Raw genomic sequence first — 27,215 nt, forward strand, 5'->3', positions numbered from 1 at the left:
ATGTATTGGAAGAGCGATCAGATGTTTGTGTGTCAACTAGAAGAAAAGGACGTGCCGGAGCTGGGCGTTCTCCCCGAGAAGGTGAGCGAGCCGCAGTTTCCCTGAAACGCGGGCGTTGGGGCTCCCAAACGAGGTGCAACGACTACCTGGAACGGCGGCATCTGCAGACCTGGCCATTTTGTTGTTGTTGCCGTTACGTAGTAGCGTTAGTCCGTAATCACTGCCCCCCTCCCCACCCCCCAAGCTCACTTAACCTGGGGCATGGAGACTGTAATTTGGGAGACGAAGCCTCGAGCCTAAGGCGCACTCGGGTCCATGTGAGTCGTGCTTTTGCTCTATTTGCCTCGGTGACCGTGGCGGGTCGGGCAAGTCCGAGTGGGGATGAGGACCGGGCGGCTATCGGGTGGGACCAGAGAAGCGGCTCCGCGCGCTCGCCCACGGGCACCCGCCGGCCTAAGGGCGAGGCGCGCGGCCTCGCGGGCCCCGGAATGAGACGGAGGACGGCGTGACTCTGACAAGGCCTTTGGCATTCCAAGGCGGGTCAGAAGAGTCCTTTCGCTGGAAATGCCGAAAAACAAAAACAAAAATCAAAACAAAACAAAACAAAAAAACGGCACAAGCCCCGGGGCACAAAAGGAGTTCAAGGGTTCGCCGGAGTCAGTGACGGAACGTGACTAGCTTCCACTTCCTTCTGGAGGCACAGCCCGTCGGTCTTGGCTTTTAAAGTCCTCCGCGGCGAGTTTGAGGGCCTCGGCAGAACCCTCCCGGGGCGCCACTGAGGTTGAATTTGCTCCGACGCCGACATGGCGCTGCTGGCTTAAACTCTGTGCTTGAGACGACGCCGCGTCCGGCAGCCGCGTCAGGGTCCCTTCTGCGGAGCGCACGCGAGCGTGTCCCCGAGCGCGACCTCCAGGTCCGGAGGACCCTGGCCTGGTGCGTCCGGAGGGCCGGGGAAAGAAGCGGGGAGACCTAGACTGGGGCAGCTCCAAATGCGGCGGACTGACCCGCCCTCAAGCTAGAGTTCTCCTAAACGAAGCAGACGGACGCCCCAAAAGGATGGGGTTTTCATTTACTCACAAAACTCCGGCAAAGGCTTGGAAACACTTGGGAAATGAGTGTTGTTGCTTTAAAACATTTTGACTGAGGTTGGGTGAGGATTTCTTTTTTTTTTTTTTTTTTTCTTTTTGGTAATGGCACAAATTAAATTCAGCTGGATATTTTCCATTATTCGACCCGCTTTTTGCGCTGGTTAAAAATAATCCTTTAGTGGCTCAAATGTTGACTTACTGAGCAATAAGTGGCAATTTACACCTTAAAGAAACAAGTGTAAATCACTGACGGCTCTAATTGCTGCAAGTTTACGAAAGAGCTGCTGGCTCGGTTTAATCTGTAGCATTTTCATTCAAATTGTCATCGGAACAAACACCAGGCTTCTTAAATCCCGCTGTAATTAGCTTTCAAGTATCCTATTAAACCTCTTCACCTTTCGGGCTATCCTATTCAAACAGCCCCCTTTTAAAAATATATATGTGTCTTACTCTTTTAATTGAGGTTATTAAAGAAATCAAGTTTCTCCCCCCACCCCCTCCTCAGTCTTCTTTTCTTCTCTCCCACTCGACCTCCCCCGTCGCCCCGCACCCCCTTTCGCCCGGTGTTCCCCGCTCCGAGGTGATTGACGTCTAGAAAGAAAATGCTTTGTGCGGGGATGATTGTTATTAACTTGTTATCCCCGGCGGGGCGGGCGGGGAGCCGACCCGCTCCGGCGAGCGCTGGGGACCCGGAATCCCGGGAGGACCGCAGCGCGCCGCCTGGCAAGCCCTTGGTGCTCGGGTGGCGGTCGCCGGCGGCGGCGAGGGAGGCTGCGCGCCCTGCCCGCCCGTGGCCCGCGGGCTCCGAGCGGGGTCGGCTGCACGAGCACCGCGCGCCGGGTCCTTCATAAGCTCGTCCCGCGTGCCAGCTCCGAACTTCTCACCTCTCTCTCTCTCTCTCGCCCCTTCCCGCCCCCCGCTCCCACCGCGCAGTGCCGAGGGCTCATGTCGGACGACTGCGGGCGGACCTCAGCCCTCGCGGCTGGAAGGGCTCGGAAAGGCGCCCGGGAAGAAGGATTGGTGAGTGAGGAGGGCTCGGTCCCCGAGCTACAAGGATTTGCCGTGGGGGAGGTGGTGCTGCGTGGCCGGCTCGTGTCCCGTGCTCCTTCCGAGGTCCGACTGGCCCCTCTGGGAGCCGGTAGAGAGATGGAGTGAACAGCTTTGCTAGTCCGCGCCGATGGCAGGGTCGCCAGACCAGGGGTCCTCGAGGATAGGAGTGGGGCAGCCCTGGAGGGTGCGTGGCCAGATCTTAAAGCTGTGGGAAAGGGCAAGAAATGGGGGTGGGGGTGGTCTGGGGAGTAGAGGAGGTGGAGGGGGTGCCCGGTGGGTAGGTGGGGGTACGAAGAGGAGGAGGGGTCTAGAACCTTCTGCACGCACGACTTCTTGCAGGTGAGCCCTGAGGGAGCAGGGGACGAGGACTCGTGCTCCTCCTCGGCCCCGCTGTCCCCGTCTTCCTCGCCCCGGTCCATGGCCTCAGGCTCCGGCTGCCCTCCAGGCAAGTGTGTGTGCAACAGCTGCGGCCTGGAGATCGTGGACAAATACCTGCTCAAGGTAGGATTGGGCCGTGGCGAGCCAGCCCGAAGCTCTGAGACGAAAGAAAAGTTCGCTGCTTAAATTTTGCTGGTTTGATCAGTCCTGTCCAGCGGGACTTGGACAGTCGGGGAAAGGGTTGAAAGAAATCTTAAAATCTTCCATGTTGTTGCAAAACACATTACATGTGACATATCGTGGTCTAGAGATGTTTCTATCTCCGAGCTGGATGTGCTGGAGGCAGCCGCTTGTGGGAGGAAAACCTTTACCTATCCTGGGACAGGAACCTGTCCTGGATCCTGTCTTAAAGACCGTTGTTACCTTCTCAATTACTGTAGTCTTTGCACTGTGGTGAAAGGCGCTCAGAGGAGTTTCCAGGTGGGAAACATGTGAACTGATTTAGTAGAGGAGATCCACTCTAAACTACTTAATAAGTCTTTCCTGGGTTATCTCTTTAAACGTGTAAGTTTGTGATGCAGTCACCTGAGGCTCTTCCAACCTAAAAGTTCACAGGAGCATTGAGGTAAAACGCATTTCCACGTCTTCCAGCTCTTAGTAAAGTTTAGTACTTCAAGGCCACTCGATGTTGCTCTTAGTGTCCTCTGCAGTGCTGGGGAATAAAATGGAAATAGATGTAAAGATAGATACACACATGCCTGAGTTGAAGTGCTTTAAGTGGTAGTTGGAGAGGTGACTGTCTGCCTTAATTTGTTTTACTTTTCTCTTAACATGTTGTGGAGGAATTTTGGAGTAGAAATTTTGGCAGGTCACAGTTACCCATGCCTTTGTAAGCAGGAACACAATCCATGTGCAGTAATCCAATTCCATGCTGTTTTCCTGGGGTTTTTTGTTTGTTTGTTTTTAGTCCCAATGGCTTTTTAAACCTCTACATGAAATGATCGTTTCTTCTCCACCTATTTTTGTAGCAAACTGTTTCTCTTTCTCTTCCTTCCCCATCTTGGTTTCCAAAAGTTTCCAAAAGTCTACTTAAGGAGAGAGTACGAACTTAAAGGAAGGAGTTAATAGGTTTCTTTAAATTTTGACTTCTGTACAAAACTGCTTCATCTGTAGAATGGGAATGATGTGCTATGGAAAAAACCCGCATGAGACAGCAAAAGATGGTTTAGCAAATCTTACTTAGTGGTTAATTCTTTAAAGCTGGCAAATTAACATGGCTTTCTCTTTAAGATTCCATTTCTGTTAAGATTATGTTTTTTTCAATGTTGATAATTCTAAGCCATGGGGATATTTCAAGATCTTTTCAGTCAAAACCAGCTTATTTTTTTAATAAGTCCTCTCAATAATTACCATAATATGTGGGAATATTTTGGAAATTAGTCAATGAAAGCTTTAACACTTTGATACAGAAAGATATAAAGAAAGGCTATGGTGAAGTTATACTTAGACAATAATTAGAAATAGTTTCTGCAGTCCACTTTATGTAGTGTATCGTGTAAAATACCTGTTTTTTAATTGACTTGTATAAAACTCCTTTTGGATAACAACAAGAATTTTTCCAAGTGAAATCGTGTAGACAGTCTTGTTCTACCACCTCATGTACATATTTATATATTTCAAGCAAAGTTGGGAACTAGCTGATAGCATAAAAATCCTAGGTTCTTGTGTCTCTATTTTGAATATGTGTTTCTTCAGGTAGCTTTTTTCAACTTGTCACATGTAAACAAGAGAAAAAGAGACTTCGTATTTGCTAGTGTAATAAAGCACCATCGTATGAGATAACTAAAATGGAATCTGAACAGATAAGTACAAGACAGATGTATAAGTGTGCATTGATTGGATCTTTGTGATAGGGAAGGCTGAGGTCTGCAGAATTTTCTGTCTTCACCTTTCTTTCTAGCAAAGAAATGGAAGACTAAGGAACTATATTTTCTTATTTTAGAATGCAAATTTTAGGAGGAAAGGTGACAAAGATGGCATTTTAGATTTGGCTTAGGTAGAGTTAGGCCACAACACTTTCTTTAAGCACTTTGTTTTAAAAACAAAGCAAAAACATGAATATGATGGAAATCAGAAGGCCCTTAAACAGAGAACTCATCAAGGAAGTCTGCACTTCTGAACTACCTGACAATTCGGACTATTTTAATGAATAATAATAGAAAGGAAATATACATCTTAATTTCCAGGATAGTATTCACAGCTGTTAATTCTGTTTTTACCCTGGCTTTCACTGATGTACTTTGTTATTTTAGAGGTTTTCCATGGTGAACATGCAGTTCTTTTAGATCAAAACCTAAAGTTTGAAAAAAAAAAGAGGCTCAAATATTTTGGGAACATAATTCTTGTCTTTATTTAACAAGAACAAACTTTAGGAGCCTACAATACATGCCAGATTATTCCATTTACATATTCATTCTTGAAGGCTAAAGTAGTGATGCTTATTGCGTGATGGCAACAGTTTTAAAAGAGAATAGTTAGGCTTGTTCCTTAAATTGACACTTTGTCATGTTCTGTTCAGGAAGCATAAGATCCTGTGTTAAATAGCATGCTATGTCTTACAAACTACAAGTGGGAAACACCACATTGGGTGCCTTTTGAGAACCACTTCTAATCAGATTTGTTTTTTTCTTCGGTAGCCAGATCATTAAGTGTGTTTACCAATACTTTACTCCTTGATTCTGTTTTCTGTACAGCTGTTTAATGTTAGAAGGAAGCCAGGACTTGTACCGTATCAACGTTTAAATTTATCTTTAGCAGTTTCTGTTTTGTAAGGGGCATTCATTGCCTAGCTTCTTTCTAAGGGTAAGGTTCCTACAAAGCTGCTTTCTTTTACTTTCTTTTTTGCTTTCTTTAATACGTGCACAGTTTATAATTGTTTGGCCACAAAATAGAATGTCAAGGGTCGTGTCTGACTTCCTTAACAATTGAGTTTCATAGTAGGAAGATTTTGGTAAAAGAGGAAAAAAAAATTACAACGTAAAGTGACCAACATTTTCCTGGTATTCAGAAAGGTTTGATTTAACAAAGAAATAACTTCCACTACCTGAATTCTTCAAAGAAAAAAAAATGTAATTGCAAAATGTGGCATATGCTAAAGTGACTTTCTGGTTGGAATAAAAAAGATGCACGTTTGTATAATTGATCAGGTGAAAACAGAAAATGTATTGAACTATTAACGGGGCAGTTTCTATTGCCTCACACACAACCCAATTAATGTCATCCTTAGGTGTGGTGGTAGGATAGCTTCTCACCTTGCCTTCTGCTCTTCACAGGTGAATGATCTGTGCTGGCATGTCCGCTGTCTTTCCTGCAGCGTCTGCAGAACCTCCTTGGGAAGGCACACCAGCTGTTATATCAAAGACAAAGACATTTTCTGCAAACTTGATTATTTCAGGTAGATTGTGAAATTTTGTCTTAGTAGATAATTCCACAAATTATTATGTAAAATATGTTGCGATGTGCTTTAGCTATCCATTTTTATTTGATGCCTCATTTGTTTTATGCAAAAGATTTCAAAGAATGCTTTTATATTTTTGAGGTTATTTTATACTAAATAAATCTATCTGCTTTCCTTAGAAATTCAGTATACAAAATTAATTTTAAGTAATAGTCCTATTTGGGGAATAAAAGTTTGAGGTATTGAAAGAAGAATTGTCTTTTCTGTGCATAGCTGTAAAAGTATGAAATATGAGACCACTTACTACAACAAAGCTCCTTGTTTGGGGAGAATAATAGGATGAAGTCATTTAGAAGAAAAACAATGTTCTATTAAATTTTTACCAGTTCACTGTAGAATGACCTCCAAGTTTTACACCTGAAAGATTCAGGAGTTTGGAGACTATGATAAGAAGAACTGGTTAATCCAATATAATAATATGCCAAATCTACTTCTGCCTAGAATTCTGGGAATTTTTTTTTGTCCTTTGAATTTCAGCTTGTTAGACGATATTTGTGTATTATATTGGTCACTGTGACTCTTCATAATCCTGTAAAGTGTTCTCCAGACTCTAGGTCAGTTGTTTTTGACAGCTGTCTAGAGATTGAAATCATTCTTAATCCTGGCTTTCGCACATTTTTATTGTGTGGTTTCTTTATTTGCATTTTCAAATGAAGAATAAAATTCATTCAGAAGCTAATGCTACATAATAAAGTTTGTAATATAAATTTTATTGTTTATGTTGTATTTCAAAAATTGATTTCAGAAAATTTAAAATTACATTCTAATCACAAGTAATTGAAACCCAGAATCTTTTATTTTATGAAGTCTTACATTTTCTAATTACCTAAAACAGTTCTCATTGGCTTTCTTGTCCATTTATTTAATAACAATTTAAAGAATGGTTTATAACGAATTTGTAACTATTATTTTCCTCTCACACAGGATGTGCTAATCTTAGTTTTTATTTAAAACCCTTTGGAAGATATGATGTTAAAGTCTTATTGAAAGTCTACTTAGGTTTTTTTTTTCAATACTTTGTTGTTTTCTGAAATTTATTTGTGGAGTTTAACGTTTCCAGATAACTTTTAAAAATGAAGTGGTAATAACTTTGAAGATGCATTAGTTAACTGACAGAGACACATTCTAGTGGAGTGTGACTTGGCGTGCCTGGCCATGACTATCCCTTTGATAGCCAGTGAACAGTTTGTCATCTTTCCTCAGATTTGGAGACAAAAATATTTACCCCTAGCTTTGGCATTTTGTTAACAATGACCTACGATATCCTATGTGTCTCTCAGAATTTTAGGTAAATATTTCTTCCCTCCTGTGAATAACAACGCCATAGCTTTTCCATTAAAGGAAACATTGTGAAACTTTCCTTTCTCCAACTCCAGAGTGAAGAATTTCTGTTTTTTGTGGCTCTGTGATAATTTGTACTTTAAATGTGTGAAACTTTTAAAAGATATTCAGATTGTTTCCTGATTATCTCAACTGGGCTTTAAGAAGCCACTATTTGTGCAATTGATATGCTTTTATACTTTATTGTTTTCGATCTACAGAGTGTATATGTGTGTCTTGAGTGTCTAGTAAATTTATAAATGCACTGATATTTAAAATAGAGGGATGTTGAAAGTCATGTTTCATTTATTTAACAATCAAGTTTTAAAGCAATAATAAGATTTAAAAAAATTTTTATAAGCAAGTTCAAATTGTGAACTTACCTCAAATTTTCATTGCCTTATTATGTAAAATTTTTGAAAAGTAATACCCATTTTTCAAAATATTTAATTGCTTAAGTTATGCCAATGGTGTCACAAAATATGTTAGCGTTAGACTGATCGATGTCCTGCCAAGCAGTGAAGTCTGATATCTGCCTTTTCCTCCCTGTAGAAGGTACGGCACTCGCTGCTCTCGCTGTGGAAGGCACATCCACTCTACTGACTGGGTGCGGAGGGCCAAGGGGAATGTCTATCACTTGGCGTGCTTTGCCTGTTTCTCCTGCAAAAGACAACTTTCCACTGGAGAGGAATTTGCTTTGGTAGAGGAGAAAGTACTGTGCAGAGTGCATTATGACTGCATGCTGGATAATTTAAAAAGAGAAGTAGAAAATGGTAAATATGCACTTCAATGTTTTTGAGTCTTTGAGGGTAGTGAATACAGGGATCAAAATATGATTTTTTTCCTAGGGTCGTCTTAATGCATTATTTTGTGCAAAGTGTAATTGTGGTAGAACTCATCAAGCACTCTAGAGTTAGCAATGGTCTCCATCTGCTTATTTTCAGGCAGAGACATGGTGTATGTGTTAGTTGTGTGCCGTACTCTCATGCAGCAGCCCTAAGTTAAAATTCAGCTTTCTTTTTGTAAGCAGTTATTTCCCTGCCTAATGAATGGGCCATAAATATGCTCTTCTAACTTACTACACTTCTGACTAAATATACAAGTCTATCAATGGGATAATATGTGTACAGTATATTTGAGTCAAGTTTTGAAAGTTAATTTACAGCTTTGCAATCTAGATTATTTATACTCTTTTGCAACAAGTCAAGGAATGCAAGAAATCTTTTATGTCATGATGTATAGAACTGCTTGCATTATCAACATGTGTATGTTTTAAAATGCAGGTAATGGGATTAGTGTGGAAGGTGCCCTCCTCACAGAGCAAGATGTTAATCATCCAAAGCCAGCAAAAAGAGCTCGGACCAGCTTTACAGCAGATCAGCTCCAGGTAGGTTTGGCAATAAAACTATGATTTTTTTAAGCCCCACCCATCCACCGAAAATAATAATAAAAACCCATCTGTGATGATATGCTTAAAGACATTTTTGTAATTTTTAAAAGATTAACCCATACTTTTGTGAAAATCAATTTAGTGAGTATATGACAGTGAATATATGAAACCCTACAATGTTTATCATATTTCCAGTGTCACAACATCATATGATCTAGTCATCTAAGCTTTGTTCCCATAGGATATATTGGTAGCAATATCAAGGTTCCTGATGGCGTTGATCTAACCTCAGTATTTATATCATAAAAAATAATTCCAATAAAGGACAAAAGATCTTGGGACTCAGCAGAAAGAGATAAAATAGCTTGTGAGTCTGTAGAACACAAATGTGTGGATCTTTTTTTAACAAACTGTAATAGAGCTTTTAAAGCACAGTATTGTATGTAGTAAAATCTATTGACTGACTCTACTCAGTACAAATCCCTTTGTGTTTTGGGGAATAGAGGGAGCAATTTTGTAATTTAAGCGCTAGGTGTCTCCTGAAAAGGGAAATTTATTTTCTGCTTAGTTTCCCTAAATACAGTAGTTCTAAATTTGAGCTAGACAAATTATCAAGAAAAGAATTCAATAATTATTCCTTGCTTTATGTTTAATGCTGTACATAGGAGTATCATGATTCTTTCTGGCATTTTTTCAGATAAGAAAAACACGTTTTCTAAAAGATAAGTGTTTGATGTGTTTGTTTTGTATTAAATCAAAGTAAAAGTCATAGAGTAACTACTATATTTTTCTGGATAAATTACATATAGTATCCATTTTAACTGACTTAGAAGACTCTTATGTAATACTAACAAATGAATGAAAAGTCATGTTTTAAATATTCAGCTGTAGTGTTCCAGGATCTGCTGGTATTTTAGATAGATATAGTAAAAATGTTTTTAGGGAGAATCTTTATTCTGAGAATGATTAGGAAAGAAACCTTAACATGACATGGATATTCCAAGGGAAACTGATGTTGGAAAATACTGTAGTGTTAAAATCTGGATCTACTTGAAAGAGATTTCCAAAATGTTTCGTTGTTTTGAATATATTAACTTAGGTGCAAAGTTCCTCATCAATAAGTTGTAAATGAAAGATAAGATAATGGAAAAAAATTTTGTTTGAGCTTATCTGAATGCTTCACTGGGTTAAAATGAAGATCTCATAACACCCTAATTTAACAGCTGGTAGTATGTGTGGGAACCCCTGGAAAAACTACCCAGATACGGAAAGGAATCTTGGTTAAAACGCAGTCTTTAATGTAAATATTTTCTGTGTTTATAAAAATATTCCATGTTTAAAATGGACTATACCCATGAAGACTGGCTACAATTTTGTTAATTATAAGGTTAAATTTAATTTGATATAAAATTTATATTAAAATTTTGGCTGTGAAAATTTGAAACCATTGTAGATGACTGTGCAATCTATAGGCTAATAAATATATATGCTAATTAAATAGCAAAGGAGTAACACTTGTAGAGGTTTGTCTGTCCCAAGTCCTGTTCCAGGTGTTTGATCTATTTTATCTTTTATAATAATTGCTTGGCTTAGGTAGCTTTATCCAAAAAGTTCAGGAACTCCTCTGAAGGCTGAAAACTAGTGGAATTCCAGAGAAGAAATTCACACTCTGATTCCCTTTTGCTTGGCTCTCAGGAGTTTTTAGGTGGAACTTTGGTTAATGAGAGTCCATTCAGTGACAACAACAGTTGCTAAAGCAAGAGTGAGATTCTAAATCTTGTAGACTAAATATTTCATACCACACATGTGCATAGAGTACTGAAACCAATGCCTTGTTGAATGAAAACGTGATCCAAATCAAAGTTTTACAAATGTGTATTAGAACCATGTATTTACAAAAAAGAATAAGAGAGACGATTTCAAGGCATGTGCTCATTTATTCAGAATTTATTAGTGTGTGTTTTATGTCTCAAATAGGTAAAATGAACTTTGTGACAGTTCCTCAGTTGGGCTGTGTAAGTTCACTGTTAAATTGCCTAGTTTTCAGAAAGCTTAGTATAGTTGAGTATTTCTTGCAGCAAAATAATAAAACACCCATACTGGGAGTGACAATAAGTAAAGCAAAACTATTCATATGGTACCAGCTTGGGACAGAATAACATTAATTTGGGAGTAATAAATAAGGTCATTTTCAGAAATCTTTGTTTAGGCACTTATGGGAAGAAAATATAGTTTTGTTTCAAAGGACATAACAGTGTACATCTCAAATATTGTCTCATTTATAGAAATAATGAATTCCTGACAGTATTATGACTTGGTTACTATATACATGGGAAATCTTACTCAGCGATTATTTATATAGAAAATGCCATGGGTATTGTCAGCTTTAAACTTAGCAAATCGTGTTGATCAGCTGCTGCTTTATAGACTGCTAACGTTAAAATGAGTGTCTCCAAAGGCTCACTCGTTGACCGCTATAAAGGAGCTTACAGTAAGAGTAACTTGGGTTCCAGCAGCATTAGTTGAGTGCAGAGTGATGAAACTATAAATTAGTTGAGTCTTTGTGTATTTGTGAGGATGATAATTGATACCATCAAGAAACTGGAAGATCAGTGAACACTTTTCCTACTGATTCTTTAGGGTCTCTTAATTCTGCACAATGCTGACCTCTATGATTTGATGAGAAATTGCATTAAAAAATGTAATTTGGCTCCAGTATTAAACTTATACACTGGAAACATGTTTGTAAATGTGTTTTTATTTCACAAAACCATTAGTAATAACTTTACAAACAAATTTCAAATATCTGTTCAGGTTTTCAGTATAGAAAACATAATTAACTTGTTCATCGTTTTTGTTGATGTTATATGCTAAACTGTGTAAGAACATAGTTCTGTTTGCACTTGAAGATTAAGGAAATAAGTTTGGAGTAGGAAAGTGAATAATAAAGTGAATAAACCAAGGGAGATTATAAACTTATGGGCCATTGTCTATTTCTAAAAAAGCAAAAACCCACGTATTATTTATAGTAGATTTGAGATAGTTGGATGGGAAGCCAGGAAAGATAAATTATTGAAGTCACTAATCAGAATGATCTTAACTGAAATTAGTGAACCTCCTGAGTTCTCCTGGAACAACACTGGCTGTTCTGCCCCACTGGACATTGTCTTTAGATTTTCTGCACATTGTCACGTTACATTCTGTCATAAATGTGTATGTGCATATTATGTGACAAGAAAAGAGTTAAACTCCTGGGAGCTTGAGAAATAAGACATTCCTCTTATATATTCAAGGCACTTACATCCTGTTACAAGGAGCAGACTTTGATTTCACTGCCCTGTAACAAGTGTGGTGGCCGAAGGGCATAGTCTGTGAGGACTTTGGTGGAGAAGGCAGTTTAGTTTGCCTATATGTAAGCCTGCACGGATCAGTGATGCTTTATGTCTTTGTGTAGCTTGGTGACCACCATCTGTGCTTGTGCACCTGTAGCATCCTGTTGCAGGCCAAAGTCCCCTTCTTCATTCTTCATTACACATTCTTTTGTTTTGTAATTGTCCTAGAATTGATTGAGTTTTAGTAAGAAAAATCCCAAATATCTCATTTGGTTCTTAGAAAGAATCAAAAGCCCTTGGCGTGTGTTTTTATTCTGGTACTTCGTCCTCCTCTTTACTATTTTCGCACTAAGTTTTAGTGTAGTTAGCCATTGATATGTCAGTCAGTATTTTCCTTCCAGGAAATTAAAATCAGGAACAGTTTTGTTTTTCTTGTTGCTGTTGTTTTGGTTATTGTTTTTCTTTTTTCTTCTCATGTTTTGCTATCTCATAGCAACTTGGCATGGTGATTCTGCTCCAGAGCTTCATGTCAGAATCATCTGAGTGTTTTCAATAGACATTTACACTCTAGTAAATTCTTATTCAATGGACTGATGTCTTGCTTTAAATCCCTGTTATTCCCAAACCACATGTGTCTAAAACAATGGTAGGGCCTTTTTAGTTAACTAGTATATAGTTAACTAACTATATACTATGTTGAGAAGTGTGCCACTTTCAAACCAATGAAAATTGTATTGGGCATTAAGCCCATTTTGCTCAGTAAAGGTTGTAGATAAATGATATTTTCCCCATTTTATTCTATGATGCTGGAAATTTTACAAAATGAAAAAGCCAGTCAAACTGCCTATGTGGATTTTAACAATGCAAAAAAGAAAAACACTTTTTTAAAATTTATTTTTATAGGCAAATTTACAGAGAGAAGGAGATAGAAAGATCTGTCCACTGGTATTCTCCCTAAGTAGACACGATGGCCAGAGCTGAGTTGATCAGAAACCGGGAGCCAGGAGCTTCTTCCGGGTCTCTCACTTGGAAGCAGGGTCTCAAGGCTTTGGGCTGTCCTTGACTGCTTTCCTAGGCTACAAGCAGGGAGCTGGATGTGAAATGGAGCATCCAGGATGTGAACCAGGCCCATATGTGATCCCAGTGTGTTCAAGGCCCTTGCCTTTAACCCATTTAGCCATCACACCAGGCCCAAATATATTTATTCTAACAGAACTGAAATGCAATATTTTATGTTGAAATGGGTTGTTTTTCTAAAATCTGGACATATGGGAGGGCATTTGGCTAGGATATCCTTATTCCATGTCAGAGCGCCTGAGGTCCAGTCCTGGCTGTGCTCTAGGTTCCAGTTAACTGCCAGTGCAGACCTGAGGAGACCTCAAGTGATGGTTCAAGTCATTAGATCTGTGTCTTGGGTAGACCCGGTTTGAATTCTTGGCTTCTGACATTTCCTGGGTACTGGAGGCACCTGAGGGTGAACTGGCTGCTCATACTTTGTGGACAGTGAATTATAGAGGACCTGATGGACAGAATGGAGAAAAGTTATTTTTAAGAATTTCGATATAATGATTTACATATAAACTTTTAAAATTTGTGTTCCTTTTCAATTTTACATCCTTGTCCATATTGATTTTCAAGTACTAAAATACAAATATTGCATTTTATGCATGCATGTGTTAACCTCTCATGATTAAAATGCAGACGACTCAATTGTCTATTTTTAGTACTTACTGTCTGTGTCTTTTTTCAGGTTATGCAAGCACAATTTGCTCAGGACAACAACCCAGATGCACAGACTCTCCAGAAACTGGCAGAAAGGACAGGATTGAGCAGACGTGTGATACAGGTGATTATTCAAAAGTTAAAAGAGACTAAACATTGCAGTTCTAGGCCTTTATGGGTGTACGTTGTTTTTGTAGAAAAAAATGTCAAAATATAAGCTTCCCATTTTAGGTTTCCACTTGTCAAATGAGTGTGAACATTTTACTTTATTCAATGCTCTCAGCAATCCTAAGCTCCTCAGACTAAAACAGAAACTGAAGTTCCAAGTTACGTCTGCTTCCATGTAATTTTCTGCTTTTTCTGTGATTATGTCTGTATGTGTAGGGGATGCTAATGGTCTTTGCCAAAGTAGAGTGGAGGTAGTGATGAGGGGACAAAGCTAAGACGCATGAGTTAGAGCAAGTTTATTGTAATGTAGAATTTATATTTGGAAACTGGAAAATAACATTGTTGAAGTCGAAGCTAGAAGGGTCTATCATGCACAGTTCTCTGCTGAGAAGACACGACTCCTGATTTTAGGAAGAAAGGCCCATGACAGTACAGGGGAAGAATTCGACTTTGGAGTGGGTTGAGGTAGATCATTCAGTTGAGATACACAGCAAAGTCATGATTTTTCAAAGACTTAAATAGGTTAGCAACCTGGAATTTATTTCAGGAACATTTTATGTTTTATCTATTGCACACTAATGGCAGATTCTTGATGGTATAGAGAGAAGAAAAGGACTTGCAGTTTATACTGGAGAAACCGAGAAGATGACTCTTAAGTTTGAAGTCAGAGTATCCATAGGACTGGTGCTGTTGGCAGGAATATTGTCAAAAGAAAGCGGGGAGGGAGATGGAGTTCATTTTAGTTGTGCCAGGCATGTAACGATGATAGCAGTTGGGTAAGTAAACAGAAATTTGAAAGCATAAATAGGATTCAGATAAAGAGATCTATGCCATGAGATTGAATGAGATCCTTTAGAAATAGGTAATGGAGTGTAAGAAGTGAAGCATGGAATGCAGAGAGGTAGGAAGTGCTGTGTGAATGAGACTTGAGAGTCTGAGCCAATCGGCGGACCTGATGAAAAGCAGTAATCGGCTCTGGAAAAATAGGATAGATTCAAGCAGGGGGTGGCCAGCTGTGTCAGGTTGTTACAGAGAGATAAAGGAAAATACGAACTAGTTCTAAGTATTTAAGTTTAAAAAAGTCTGAAAAATTAAAGCAAAGGACTATAATCAGCAAGATGAAATTTACTGTTAGGGAAGAAGTAAATAGCTTTGTTTTATGTATGCTTTAGGTTGGCCGGCTGAAACACAGGTGTTTATTGTTCGGTAAACCTGAAGTGTTTTATAATGAACAAATCAGCACATGTACATAGAAGCAGATGAGAAAGACCTGTAAGTTCTCTGGAGACCTGGATTCTTGGTCGGTTGCCATGTAATGAGGCATTGCAGGCAGATCCAGCCACCTTTATGTTGTTCAGATGTCCCGAGTATGGCTTTCTGTTTTGGAGTGCAAAATTCTGAAAAGGCCACCAGGGAACATGTCTAAACTAGTGCTGCCTTTAAAGAACGCCTGCCCAAGCTAAAAAAGATTTAGAAATCATGGCCTTTTATTAAAGGCAACAGGGTTGCTTGTTTGGAGATAAGGAGGTCTGGAGGTGGTAAAGAAAGAAACAGTATGTACAGAGCAGCTGTCTTTGTGGGAGAGGTGAGGGGATATAGGAAGGGTGAATTTCTCAGCGTGAACAGCTATGAAAATGGGGAAACTACCTCTGGAGACTCAAGTTTCCTTTATGACCTGGTTTCAGATTCAATGGGTTAATTATTCCTTCTTATTAAAGACTATACATTCATATCAAAGACAGCTGTGGTCAGATGCATGACTGCTTCGAAGTTGAAAGCAGAGCATCTTTTCTTCTTGCTTCAAGGAGTAAACACCCCAGTTATCAGTTGTGTAGTTTTTATGTGTTTAAGTCACCAGAATTGCAGTCATATTAATTTGGTCCCAAGTGCTAAAACTTGGAAAATATACTTTTTGATGTTTGATTTTTACTATGTAGAGACTGAGTATTGAATAGTTTTAATAAAGTGGAAGCAAAAAGAGTACTAACATCACAAAAATGCATTAAAAGTTATTCAAAATACTCATAGAAGGACTGTGACTGTGGCATAGCTGGTTCAGGCCACTGCCTGTGATACTGGCATCCCATTTGGACATTGCTTTGATTCCCAGCTGCTCCACTTCTCATCCAGATCCCTACTAATGTGCCTGAAAAAGCAGTAGGTCTTGGACCAAGTACTTGAGCCCCTGACGTGTGTAGGAGACCTGGATGATATTTCTGAATTCACCGTGGCCCAAGCTGGGCAGTTGTGATCATTTGGGGAGTGAAGCATCAGACAGCACATTTCTTCTCTGTAATTCTGCCTTTCAAATAAATCAATAGATACTTTTTAAAAAGTGAATAGAAAAATGAAATTGTTTGGTGCAAAACCAAAAACAAAAAAACCTTAAGTCCATGCATTGTTGTTCCATAAAATAATTTCTGTGACATTTTTGAAGAGTCTTGATATATATAATTTCATTTTTTCACACAAAAAGGAACTGCTATTTCTGTTTTATAAAAACATTTAAAGATACGTTGTTGGTGCATGTGTGTAGGTATTTTAAACACACAACATTTTGCTAGTCTTAGCAATTAAATGCTGTGGTCTCAAGCAGTAAACACAATCTCCTGTCCCAGCATCCTTCCTAGCAAGAGGCACAGCACTCAGCTGGAAGGAAAGTTTTGATTGCTCTGATCGAATCAACATGCATAGTAGCATCAACTAAAAATAAGAAATAATGATCTGTGTGAATGTTCCCCCGTTTATTCATAATGCAAAGTCTACGTAGTGAGACATTAATAGGGTGCATTGTCATGCTGCAATAATAGACGCATGCTTTACGGTAACAGTCTGAACTGAGACACAGGTGCTCTGCACGTCATCTTTCAGATAGGGAAATTATGAGTTGTGGATCTTACAGACTCACGGGAAAGCATTTCTACTTCTTCCAGTTAATTCTGGGAATATTCTTCCATATTAGGATCTATATTAAACACAGCACAGCTTATTTTCAAAGATGCTGCTGTGAACAATGTTGTGTATACCTTGCAATCTCAGGATAGATTTTGCTGGAAATGACATTGTTATTTCAAAAAGTAAAGCACTTTAAGGTCTTTTTTTTTTTTAAGATTTATTTTTATTGGAAAGGCAGAAAAAGAGAGGAGAGGCAGAGAGGAAGATCTTACATCCAATGGTTCACTCCCCAAGTGGCCACAATGTCTGGAGCTGAAGCAATCCTAAGCGAGGAGCCAGGAGCTTCTTCTGGGTCTCCCACACGGGTGGAGAGTCCCAAAACTTTGGGCTGTCCTTGACTGCTTTCCCAGGCCACAAGCAGGGGGCCGGATGGGAAGTAGAGTTGCCGGAACTAGAACCACCGCCCAATATGGGATCCCAGTGCGTTCAAGGCTAGGACTTCAACTACTATGCTATGGCACTGGGCCCTAAGGTCTTCATTAAAAAGATAGAATTGACTTTCAGGGGCTGATGGTATGAGTCAGCAGATTAAACCACCATTTTTGATGCTAACTGACCATATTAGAGTGCCAGTACAATTCCAGGAAACTGCTTTTAATCCGTCTTCTTACATTCCTGGGAAGGCAGATGAAGATAGCTCAAAGCTTGGGCCCTTAAGGCAGACTAGGCTGGAGCATCTGCCTTGGGCCTGGCCTGGACTTTGCCATTGTAGCCATTTAGGGAGTGAACCAGCAGAAGGAATTTCATACTATATTTCCATTTTTCTATCACCCTGTGTTTCAAATAAATACATATTTTTAAAAATTTCATGGAAAACAATTTAAAAAGTAGTTTTTATTTTTTAGATTGCTTTCCAGAAAGTTCACATTAATTTATTCTGCCAGGATCGTATGCAAGACTATTTTTTCCTCTCATGGTAACACTGGGTACCAAATTCTTCCAATTTGATGATCAGGGGAAAAAAAAGCTCATTGCTTCTTTTTCTTTTCTTTCTTTTTTTTTAAGTGAATGTGAACACATTTATTTGCTTGTTTTTAATTTAAAATATTTACATTTTTAGACTTCTTTCATATTAATTCACTGCCTTTCTCCATATGTTACTGTTTTACATATTTATATTCTTTGAAAGTCAGAGAGACAGATACAGAAAACCTCCCTTGGCTGCCTTGCTACCCGCAGGCACACAGCATCTAGGGCTGGGCCAGGCTAAGCTAGGATTTGGAATCTCAGCCTGGGTCTCCTGCATGGGTTTGAGGGATCCGGCTGCTTTAACCCTCACCGCTGTCCCCTAAAATGTGCATTATCTGGGGGTTCTGAATTAGGAGCAGACCTCATAATACAATCCCAGGCATTTATCTGGGTTCCGTGCCTGCTCCAGGGATTTTTTTGTTAGTTCTATCATGTTAAACTTTAATGGTTCATCAGTTTCCTTTTAATTTTTTCCACAAAGAACTTTTACGTTTTCATGCATTCAAATCTCTCAACTTGGCAGATTTGGCTCTTGTTATCTCTATCTAGAAAGTGTATCCGTGTTGATTTTTATTTTCTTAACCGTTTATGACTTCAGTTGTTTATACCTGGACTTTAGATTACCTGGATTGGTTGTATGTGAGATTTGGATTTATCCTATGTTTTTTTCTTCCCTAGTGATTAACCAGTTTTCCCCTCAACAGCAAGTCAGACTTTCCTAGTAAGTTAAAATTCCACATTCCTTCATACATTAAATTCCTCTGCCCCCCCTTTTTTTCTTGGGCATTCTAAAGGGGTCAAGTGTTTAGTTTGTTCTCTGCAGTATGTCCATGAGGGCTGTTTTCAGCTTATGTAATCCTATGTTTTAGAGCACATTTACAGTGTGTTGCTCAGGAAAATTTTAACTGTTGGTAGATGTTTGCAGTGCAGAAGGAGGTTGTATGCTGGCTAGGGGATTTGTATTTGGACTTCTGAAACTGGGTAGCATTTATTTCAAAAGTTAATTTTCTGAAGGCTAGAATCCTGGACTATATTTTCACCCTGCAAGTAATGGGACACTTGTGTTTACAAACCCCTCTCTCTGCTTAATTGCCTACAAATAATGTTTATGTCTTCCCTTCTCCCCCAAGATTTATGTGCTTGAAAAAGTGACAGAGGAGGGGACCGAGAAAGAGGTCCACTGGTTTACTCGCTAGGTGGCCCAAGCAGTCAAGGCTGGACCAGGCTGACCCCAGAAAACCTGATTCCCATCTGGGTTTCCCATGTGAGTGGCAGTGAACCAAGTTCTTGAGCAGTCCTACGTCGTTTTCCCAGTTAAATTAGCGGGAAGCTGGATGGGAAACAGAGAAGCCTGGATGTAAACTGCCAGTCTCAGGCAAGCAGCTGTATTTGCTGTGCTACAGGTCCCGCCTCTAGATAATCTTTTAAAAAAGCTATGTTAATCAGTATCAAGGTAGTTGCTCTCCTGTAAAAAACACCTTCAAATTCTGGAATTTTGTTTCAGTCAAAGGGTAGTATCTGATTTTTGATTTTCTTTTGTTTCCCCCCTTTTTCTAAAAAAACCAAATAAATCCTAGCCAATGTATCGAAGACAAGAAGATACCTTGATGAAACTCTGGGAAAAATAAGGTGTAAATGTTTTGTGTGGCTCTGTAGGATGTACCAAGATAACAATCTTGGTACTGTAAAGGGAGAGAGAGTACTAGGAGGTAGCTGTGCTAGGTTACAGGTTGGAGAATGTTGGAGAATCTCTGAGAGGAGTTGGTCATACAAGTGGTGGCTATTTTTTTTACCGAGCTTGTGGAATTGTGATCAAAGGTGTTAATAAGATCTTTATGCAGGCATTTGTCTCGGGCTCTAACAGTGCAGAGGATTAAGGAGGAGGGAGAGGCTGTGCCTCTCAAATGCTATGCTGGTGTGGCAAGTGACAACTGAACCCACTGCACTTCGGCACTAGCGCCATTCCTTTCTTTTTAGTCCCTTAAGTTTCTACTTTCCAGTCCTCTAATTCTGAGTCACAAGGCCTGGATGTGTCTTTGAAATCAGTCCAACATCTTCTTATGAATGTCAAGCTTATTTCTGTTCTGCATCAATCAGTCATGGCTTCCGTGTACCAATAAGTTCGTACCCACCAGCTCTGAATTAATACTTATGCCCCTCACCTTTCCCTGGCCTTTCATTCTGCTTTCACATGTTTATGTCCTAATTTACTTAAACTTTTAATCACCTCTCTCTTACAATGAATTGTTCAGATGGATGGCAAGTAAGTGCTAGAATGTTTAGAGTAACAGTCTATGGTCAAGTGTTGTCTTACAGTGGGGAATCCAAGCACGAACAGCCTGGAAGTATTCTAGGCAGTCAGCTCCTACTTACCTCGATCTAGATGTAAAACTTCAGTTGCTCTGAAATTGCTGTCTTTATTTCTGCAGTGGAGCAGGCAACAGGGTGGTTAACGCTTTGCAGGTTGTGAACTCTTTCACCAGTGCTTATGTTTGTATTTAATTCTACTTAAATATTACCAGTATTTTTTTTATTATACACCTGACCTTAAAGAACAGCCTATGTATTCACTAAGAGAAATTAAACTCAGCAGGTTAAAATGCAACTGGAATAACTGAATCAAGAGGTTGTGGAAAGCTTTAAGTTCTCACTAGGGATTTTAGTCATTTCAACAAGGATTTAAAAGAAGTCCAGCAGGTGTCTAAGAATACATTTAACAGTGTTTTTAAAAGGTTCTGATTATGGCTTTTTTAGAAACTCAAATACCAATAGTAAAAGAACCAAGGAGATGTGTCTGGAATTCACGTCTCCCACCATACCCCTTGCCCACCTTCCCACCACAACTATAAGGTGCTGCTTTAGTGTAGACTTAGAATTATTACTTAATAAAATACTCATTTGAAAGGCAAAGTGACAAAGACAGATCTTCTGCTTGCTGGTTCACTTTCTAAATTGCCAAAGTAGCCTGTTCTGGACCAGGCTGAAGTCAGGAGCCGGGAAAACCATCCGTGTGTTCTGTGTGGGTGGCAGGAGCCCAAGTGGTTGGGACATCATTATCTACTGCTTTCCCAAGCACATTAACAGCTAGAATGAAAGTGGGTGAGCCAAAATACTAACTGGCATTCTAATATGGGAGGCCAGCATCATAAATGTCATATTTACATATTGTGCCACAATGCTGGTCCCTAGAATTGTCTTATCAAGTAAATCACCAGATGGGGTCATTGCAATGCCTCTATTGGTTAATCATCTGCCTGCAAGCCTTGGCATTCCATGTGGGCACTGGTTCATCTCCCATCTGCTCTGCTTTTGATCCAGCTCCCTGCTTATGGCCTAGGAAAGCACTGGAGGATGGCTGAAGTCCTTGGGCCACTGAATGGGAGACCCAGAAGAGGCTCTGGCTCTTGGCAGCCATTTGGGGAGTGAACCAGCAGATGGAAGATCTTTCTGTTTCTCCTCTATAAATCTGTCTTGCCAATAAATATAAATAAATCTTTGAAAAACTCCTTTCTTCTTTAAAAATAAAAACAAAACAAAAAAAGTCACCAATGAATTATCCCCTTGGAAAGAATGATTCTTATTCTTTAGGCTAAAATGTTTCTCTTCTCACTACAGAACTTTTTTTTTTTTTAAGATTTATTTTTTATTATTTTTTCATTGGAAAGGCAGATATACAGAGAGGAGAGACAGAGAGGAAGATCTTCCATCCGATGATTCACTCCCCAAGTGAGCGCAACGGGCCGATACTATGCTGATCTGAGGCCAGGAGCCTCTTCCGGGTCTCCCACGCGGGTGCAGGTTCCCAAAGCTTTGGGCCGTCCTCGACTGTTTTCCCAGGCCACAGGCAGGGAGCTGGAAGGGAAGCGGGGCTGCCGGGATTAGAACCGGCGCCCATATGGGATCCCAGGCGTGCAAGGCGAGGACCTAACCACTTGCGCCACCGCGCTGGGCCCTCACTACAGAACTTTTAACAGCTATATATATGTCTACACACATACCTATATGTATACTGTGTTTACACAATAAAGTATCTATTGAGATTGCATTCAAAATTGACTTGGTGATATACCAAAAACTGATGTATGACCTAGTTTCCTGTCTTTTTCCCCCCATCCGCTTGCCAACCCAGGTCTGGTTTCAGAATTGTAGAGCTCGCCACAAGAAACATGTCAGTCCTAATCACTCATCCTCTGCCCCAGTCACAGCAGTCCCGCCCTCCAGGCTGTCTCCACCCATGCTAGAAGAAATGGCTTATTCTGCCTACGTGCCCCAAGACGGGACAATGCTGACTGCGCTGCATAGTTATATGGATGGTAGGTATCCCAACATTTAACTGCTGTCTCCCAAACAATTACTGTTCAGTAACGTCAATAGTAGATTATTGCCACAATTCACATTTTCAGATATTGCTTTCATAGTAACTGAGAAATATTGTAGGGGGTACAGGAGGCAGCAAAACTAAGTATTTTTATTTCTATGATTACACATCAAGGAACAAGTTAGGCAACCGTGTCACTGCTAAAATGCAAATATTGTTAATGGTAATTCTTAGTGCTAGATTTTTAAAAATTTTCACCTGATTGATATATGTTTAAATAATTTATTTTCCCAAGATTAGATAAAGTATTCATACTTGAATCTTTAGCTTGGAGTTTACTGAGTTTTGTGAAACAAGCAGTTTTTAGTTGAAATATATGTGTATAGTGTAAATAAGTACACAGCTTGATTAATGAATAAGCATAATCTATGAATGTTACCCAGAAGTGGGACACAACACCCCAGGAGCTTCTCTTCTGCCTTCTCCTGGTTATCTTTTTCTTCCATACTAACACAGCTGATTCCTAAAACTCAGCTTTATTTTTGCCTTTCCTAGAGTTATATTTTAATTATACCGTATAGAATGTATTCTTGAGTCTCACTTCATTATTGCATTATTCATGAGATTTCATCTGCATTGTTGCAAGAATTATGAAATTCTGTAGGAGTTTGCCACACGGTGTTTTATTGTTTATAGACATTTACTTTTCATCCAGTTTGGGCTTCTTATGAACATGCTGCTACACTTTATTGTACATGTCTTTTGATGGACATTAGTTCACAATTGTATTTGTTATGTGGAGAGGGGTGTACAAGTCAACACAATGCTCACTTTAGTCAGTTCTGCAAGACTGTTTTCCTTAGTGATTGACCAGTTTGCATTTTCCAAAGCAGCATATGAGTTCCAGGAGCGTGCATCCTCACCAACACTTAATGCAGTGACTTATTTTGCCCAATTTGGTGATTGCTGGGTGCTTCTCATTATAACATGCTTTTCTTTCATGAGTGAGGAGATAGAGAAGCATTTGTATTGGGTGTTTTTTAATATTCTCTTTTATAAAGAGCCTGTGCATATCTCTTACCTGCTTGTTGGTTTCTTTGACCTACTTTGCTTCTTGATATAATCTGAGTATGTAGCTCTTGGCTAATTGTGTCAAATTATCTTCTACTCAGTGGCTTAGCTTTTCCTACTCTTAATGGGATGTTTTGTGGAGCATCGGTTTCTATTAATGCAGTTCATCAGCTTTATGGCAGGGCTTTTTTTGTTGACCTGTTCAAGAAATTGTTCCTATGCAAAGATAGGGAATTTAGACTTATGTTATCTTAACAAAATTAAACGTGATGTCTGTTGGGAACTAAATTTGGTAAGTGGTATGACATGTGAAAGTCATACTTTTTTGCTTTATTGATGAAAATATAGACTTCCCAGCTCCCTTGCAAAACTACCCTTTTTATAAGCGTTTATCTATATATCATATACCAATTTTGTACCATCTATTCTTAGCTTCTTTTTATTAGCCATTTTAATTGTGCTTGCCCTATATCTGATGCCTGATACTACAAGTTTTCCATTTTTATTATTCTAAGTTACATTGTCTATTCCTGACCGTGTGCATTTTCCGTAAGTTTTACCAGCTTATCAATTTCCATTCAAGAAAGGAAGAACAATTTAAGATTGTTCAAGTTGCTTTTTGCATGTTAGAATTCTGTATTTATTAAACTTACACATCTTCTGCTAAGTTGATTATTTGTTTTGATGTAGTCATAATATTTCTACTTTATGTAGAAAGATGCCTTGGAAGGTTTTTTTTTTTGTCCCTGCATTTTGAAGATATGATTAAATTGTTTTCTGATTTGTTTCTTTGATTCACTTATAGTTAGCTAATTGGCCTGACACCATATATTGTTAATATAAGCTGTTGAGTTTCTTGCTTTTTAGAAAATGAATTGTCTTTTTTTTTCTTTTCTGAGATTTTTGTGTGTGTTTTGGACATTTTATTATAATGTGCCTAGTTATGTTTCTGGACTATATAGTTGAATGTGTTTCATTATGGAATATTCTCAGCTTTTTTCACTTCAAATATTGTTTCTTCCCCATGAAGAAATTTCATACTTTCTGGACTTTTGGCTTTCCATGCTGCAGTCTTTGTCTTTGCTTCTGGCCTACCTCTTGGCTCACTAAATCTGAGACTATAGAATTCATTCATTGAGAGCTTGTGTTAGTTATTGTGTTTTTTGAATTTACAAATTTTATTTCTGTGCTAAAAGCATCTATTTTGTTGCTGCATTCCTTAAACTACAGTTCTGTTAATAGTTACACTAACATTGGTGTTAGTCTTGAACTTAGTGGGGAACTGGACAAGAGGGAGATCGGCTCCAGTCCTCAAAGAGCTGGCATTATCTTTTTCACTACTCCTTGGATTTCATCTTTTGGTTATTCCAAAGGAAAACCTGTTATTTGTTTGGTTTTCTTTCTTTTGTATTTATTTATTTATTTTTAGCTAGTTTCTTCTCATTAAGCTTTAATCTCTAATTTTTGTTTCCCGCCACCTAGTTGAAGCCTAGCTTCCGAGTGCTCCAGTGCACTTCTCAGCCTATGAGATGTTCCTTTTGTTTTAAAATTGTCCCTGTTCTTGGTGGGGTATGCTGGAGTGGGGATAGAATTATTTTCATTTCCTCCTTGCTGTGTTGTGGAAGTACCCATCAATACGGTGTTTTTCAGATACCTTCTAACAGATTTCTAAAAATGTTGTCACAACTTTTTGTTTCTCTGAACAGGACACTTAATTTGAAACAGCATAGCCCTTCCTGGAAGCTGGAACTTAATTGTAAAATTTTTGTTAAAAAAAATTAGAGGCTGTACCATCTTTGCCAGTTACTTACACTAGCGTTAAAATATGAATGTTCTCCTGAAAGACTGTGGTTATTGCTTGAATTGAATATTTTGAGGAAGGAGGTATTTAATCATTAAAAAGGCAACTTGAGAGATCATCCTATAGAGAGACACTTTCATGATAAAGCTAATCTCTGCAGACAAAGGTGTGTCTTTATAGCTGCAGAATAAAGTGCAGTGAATGGGGTATGGATGGAGGACGTTAAGGTGACATAAGTGTGTGTCCCCAAAGATTTGGGAAGTAAAACTGTTTCCGACTTCCTGGTTAATATTGTACTTACTATGCTAAGCAAGTGAATGCTCCCACTGAAATCAGTGCAGTGAGTGTAGCTTAGTGCCTTCAGCACTAATGAAAAGAAAGTATATTGCCTTGAATTGTTTGTTTGTTTTTAAAACAATTTTATTCACCCTAGAAAGCAAAACTGATCCACAAATTTTGTTTTTCTATTTTATAGCTCATTCACCAACAACTCTTGGACTCCAGCCCTTGATACCCCATTCAGTGACACAACTGCCAATAAGTCATACCTAATTCCTTTTTTTTCAGGGATAGAAACAAATGATTAAGGATATAAACATGTCATTTATTATGTATAAAGTATCATTAAAAAGATATTAATGTTAATTTTTTATTTAACACCCAAAGCATTTCCAACATCACTTTGCTGCCCAGGTATGTATCTATAGTTGGCCTGCAAGACACTTTTCTCAATTACTCTTCTTTTTTTGTAAAGCTCATGTTTACAAGAAAAAAAATCAAACCCTTTTCTTTTGTATTGTCTGGAAATAGTTCACTCTAGTATGTATCTGTTAATTTATTTGTCATCAAAAGAGCACTTTGCCTAAGAGAAAGGACTGACAAGTGTGCAAAATGTTTACAAACTTTTGTGAAATTGTAGTTTATCATTAGTTTGTATCTGTAAGTTATTGTTATAAATATTACCTGTATTTTTTGTTATATACAACTTTATACTTTGAAGCTTGTATCTGTGAATTTGCAATCGAAATTTATTTTGCCAATGTTTTCTGAATGAATAAAACTTCTGTTGTAGCATGCCATGCAAACACATTATTGTGTTTGTCATTGATGTATTATGGCTGTAAATAACACTATAGTTTAATAAACCCACCATTCTAAGTTTATTAAACATTTCTGTTCTTGTGAAAGTTTCAGCAAACTTGTCTTCTGTGTGTATGTGGGTGTGTGCGTCCCTGTGTGTGTGTTGGTGATAAGTTGCTTCAAGTCTCTTTAAGGTCTAATAACTCTTAGTTTACTTTTATTTATTTGAAAGATAGCATGGTAGAGAAATATCTCCACAGATTCCTACAACAGCCAAGTCTGGCCAGGTACAAGCCAAGAGCCACAAACTCTACCCTAGTCTTCCACACGGGTAGCAGGGGTCTGAGTACTTGGTCATCACCTGTCTTCTCTCATGAGGTGCACTGGCAGAAAGCTGGATCACAGATGGAGGCAGGACTGAATGTGGTAGTGCAACCCACCTGTCACAACACTCACTCCTAATTCTTAATTTTTCTGTTTTAAACTACTTTCCTTTTTTAAAAAAAAATTATTTATTTTTATGGGAAAGTCAGATTTTATAGAGAAGGAGAGGAAGATCTTCTATCCGCTGATTTATTCCCCAAGTGGCCACAATGGCCAAAGCTGAGCCAATCTGAAACCAGGAGCCAGGAGTCCCCTCGGGGTCTCCCACATAGATGCAGGGTCCCAAGACTTTGGGCCATCCTTGACTGCTTTCCCAGGCCACCAGTAGGGAACAGGAATGGGAAGTGGTGGGGCAGCTGGGACATAAACCGATACCAATATGGAATCCCAGTGCATGTTAGGCCAGGTCTTTTGCCACTAGGCTACCATGCCGGATCCGTAATTCTGAATTTTAAAAAGTCATTTTGTTTTGAGCTGTTTGACAAGTACGTATTTTTTTAACAGATGTATTTATTTGAAAGGCAGACTGTTAACGGAAGTAGATAGAGAGCGAGCAAGCTTTTTTCCTGTGTTCCATGCCCCATATGGCCCTCATAGCTTTAACTGGCACAGGCTGAAGCCAGCAGTCAGGGGCCAGAAGTCCCACTGGGTCAAAGACCAAAATGTTTGCTT

General features: G+C 39.1%; 1 protein-coding gene across 3 annotated transcripts; it reads left to right on the forward strand.

Moving 5' to 3' along the window:
- On the forward strand, nucleotides 1-26,272 carry LHX8 (LIM homeobox 8). 3 transcript variants are annotated; one of them, XM_040987212.1, is made up of 9 exons: nucleotides 1-81; nucleotides 2,022-2,108; nucleotides 2,478-2,639; nucleotides 5,849-5,970; nucleotides 7,906-8,126; nucleotides 8,637-8,740; nucleotides 13,826-13,921; nucleotides 22,019-22,202; nucleotides 25,559-25,590. In XM_040987212.1, the coding sequence occupies exons 1-9, from the start codon at nucleotides 1-3 to the stop codon at nucleotides 25,588-25,590; spliced, it is 1,089 nt and encodes a 362-aa protein (XP_040843146.1). The 3 variants fall into 3 exon arrangements, with proteins under 3 accessions (XP_040843146.1, XP_040843147.1, XP_040843148.1); XM_040987213.1 differs by having other exon boundaries at nucleotides 24-81; nucleotides 25,555-26,272; XM_040987214.1 differs by lacking the exon at nucleotides 1-81 and adding an exon at nucleotides 251-317 and having other exon boundaries at nucleotides 25,555-26,272.
- Nucleotides 26,273-27,215: the final 943 nt, after the last annotated feature.

This window comes from Ochotona curzoniae, unplaced genomic scaffold (genome assembly GCF_017591425.1).
Source record: "Ochotona curzoniae isolate NIBS_2020 unplaced genomic scaffold, NIBS_Ocur_1.0 contig_4612, whole genome shotgun sequence".
Taxonomy (NCBI): domain Eukaryota; kingdom Metazoa; phylum Chordata; class Mammalia; order Lagomorpha; family Ochotonidae; genus Ochotona; species Ochotona curzoniae.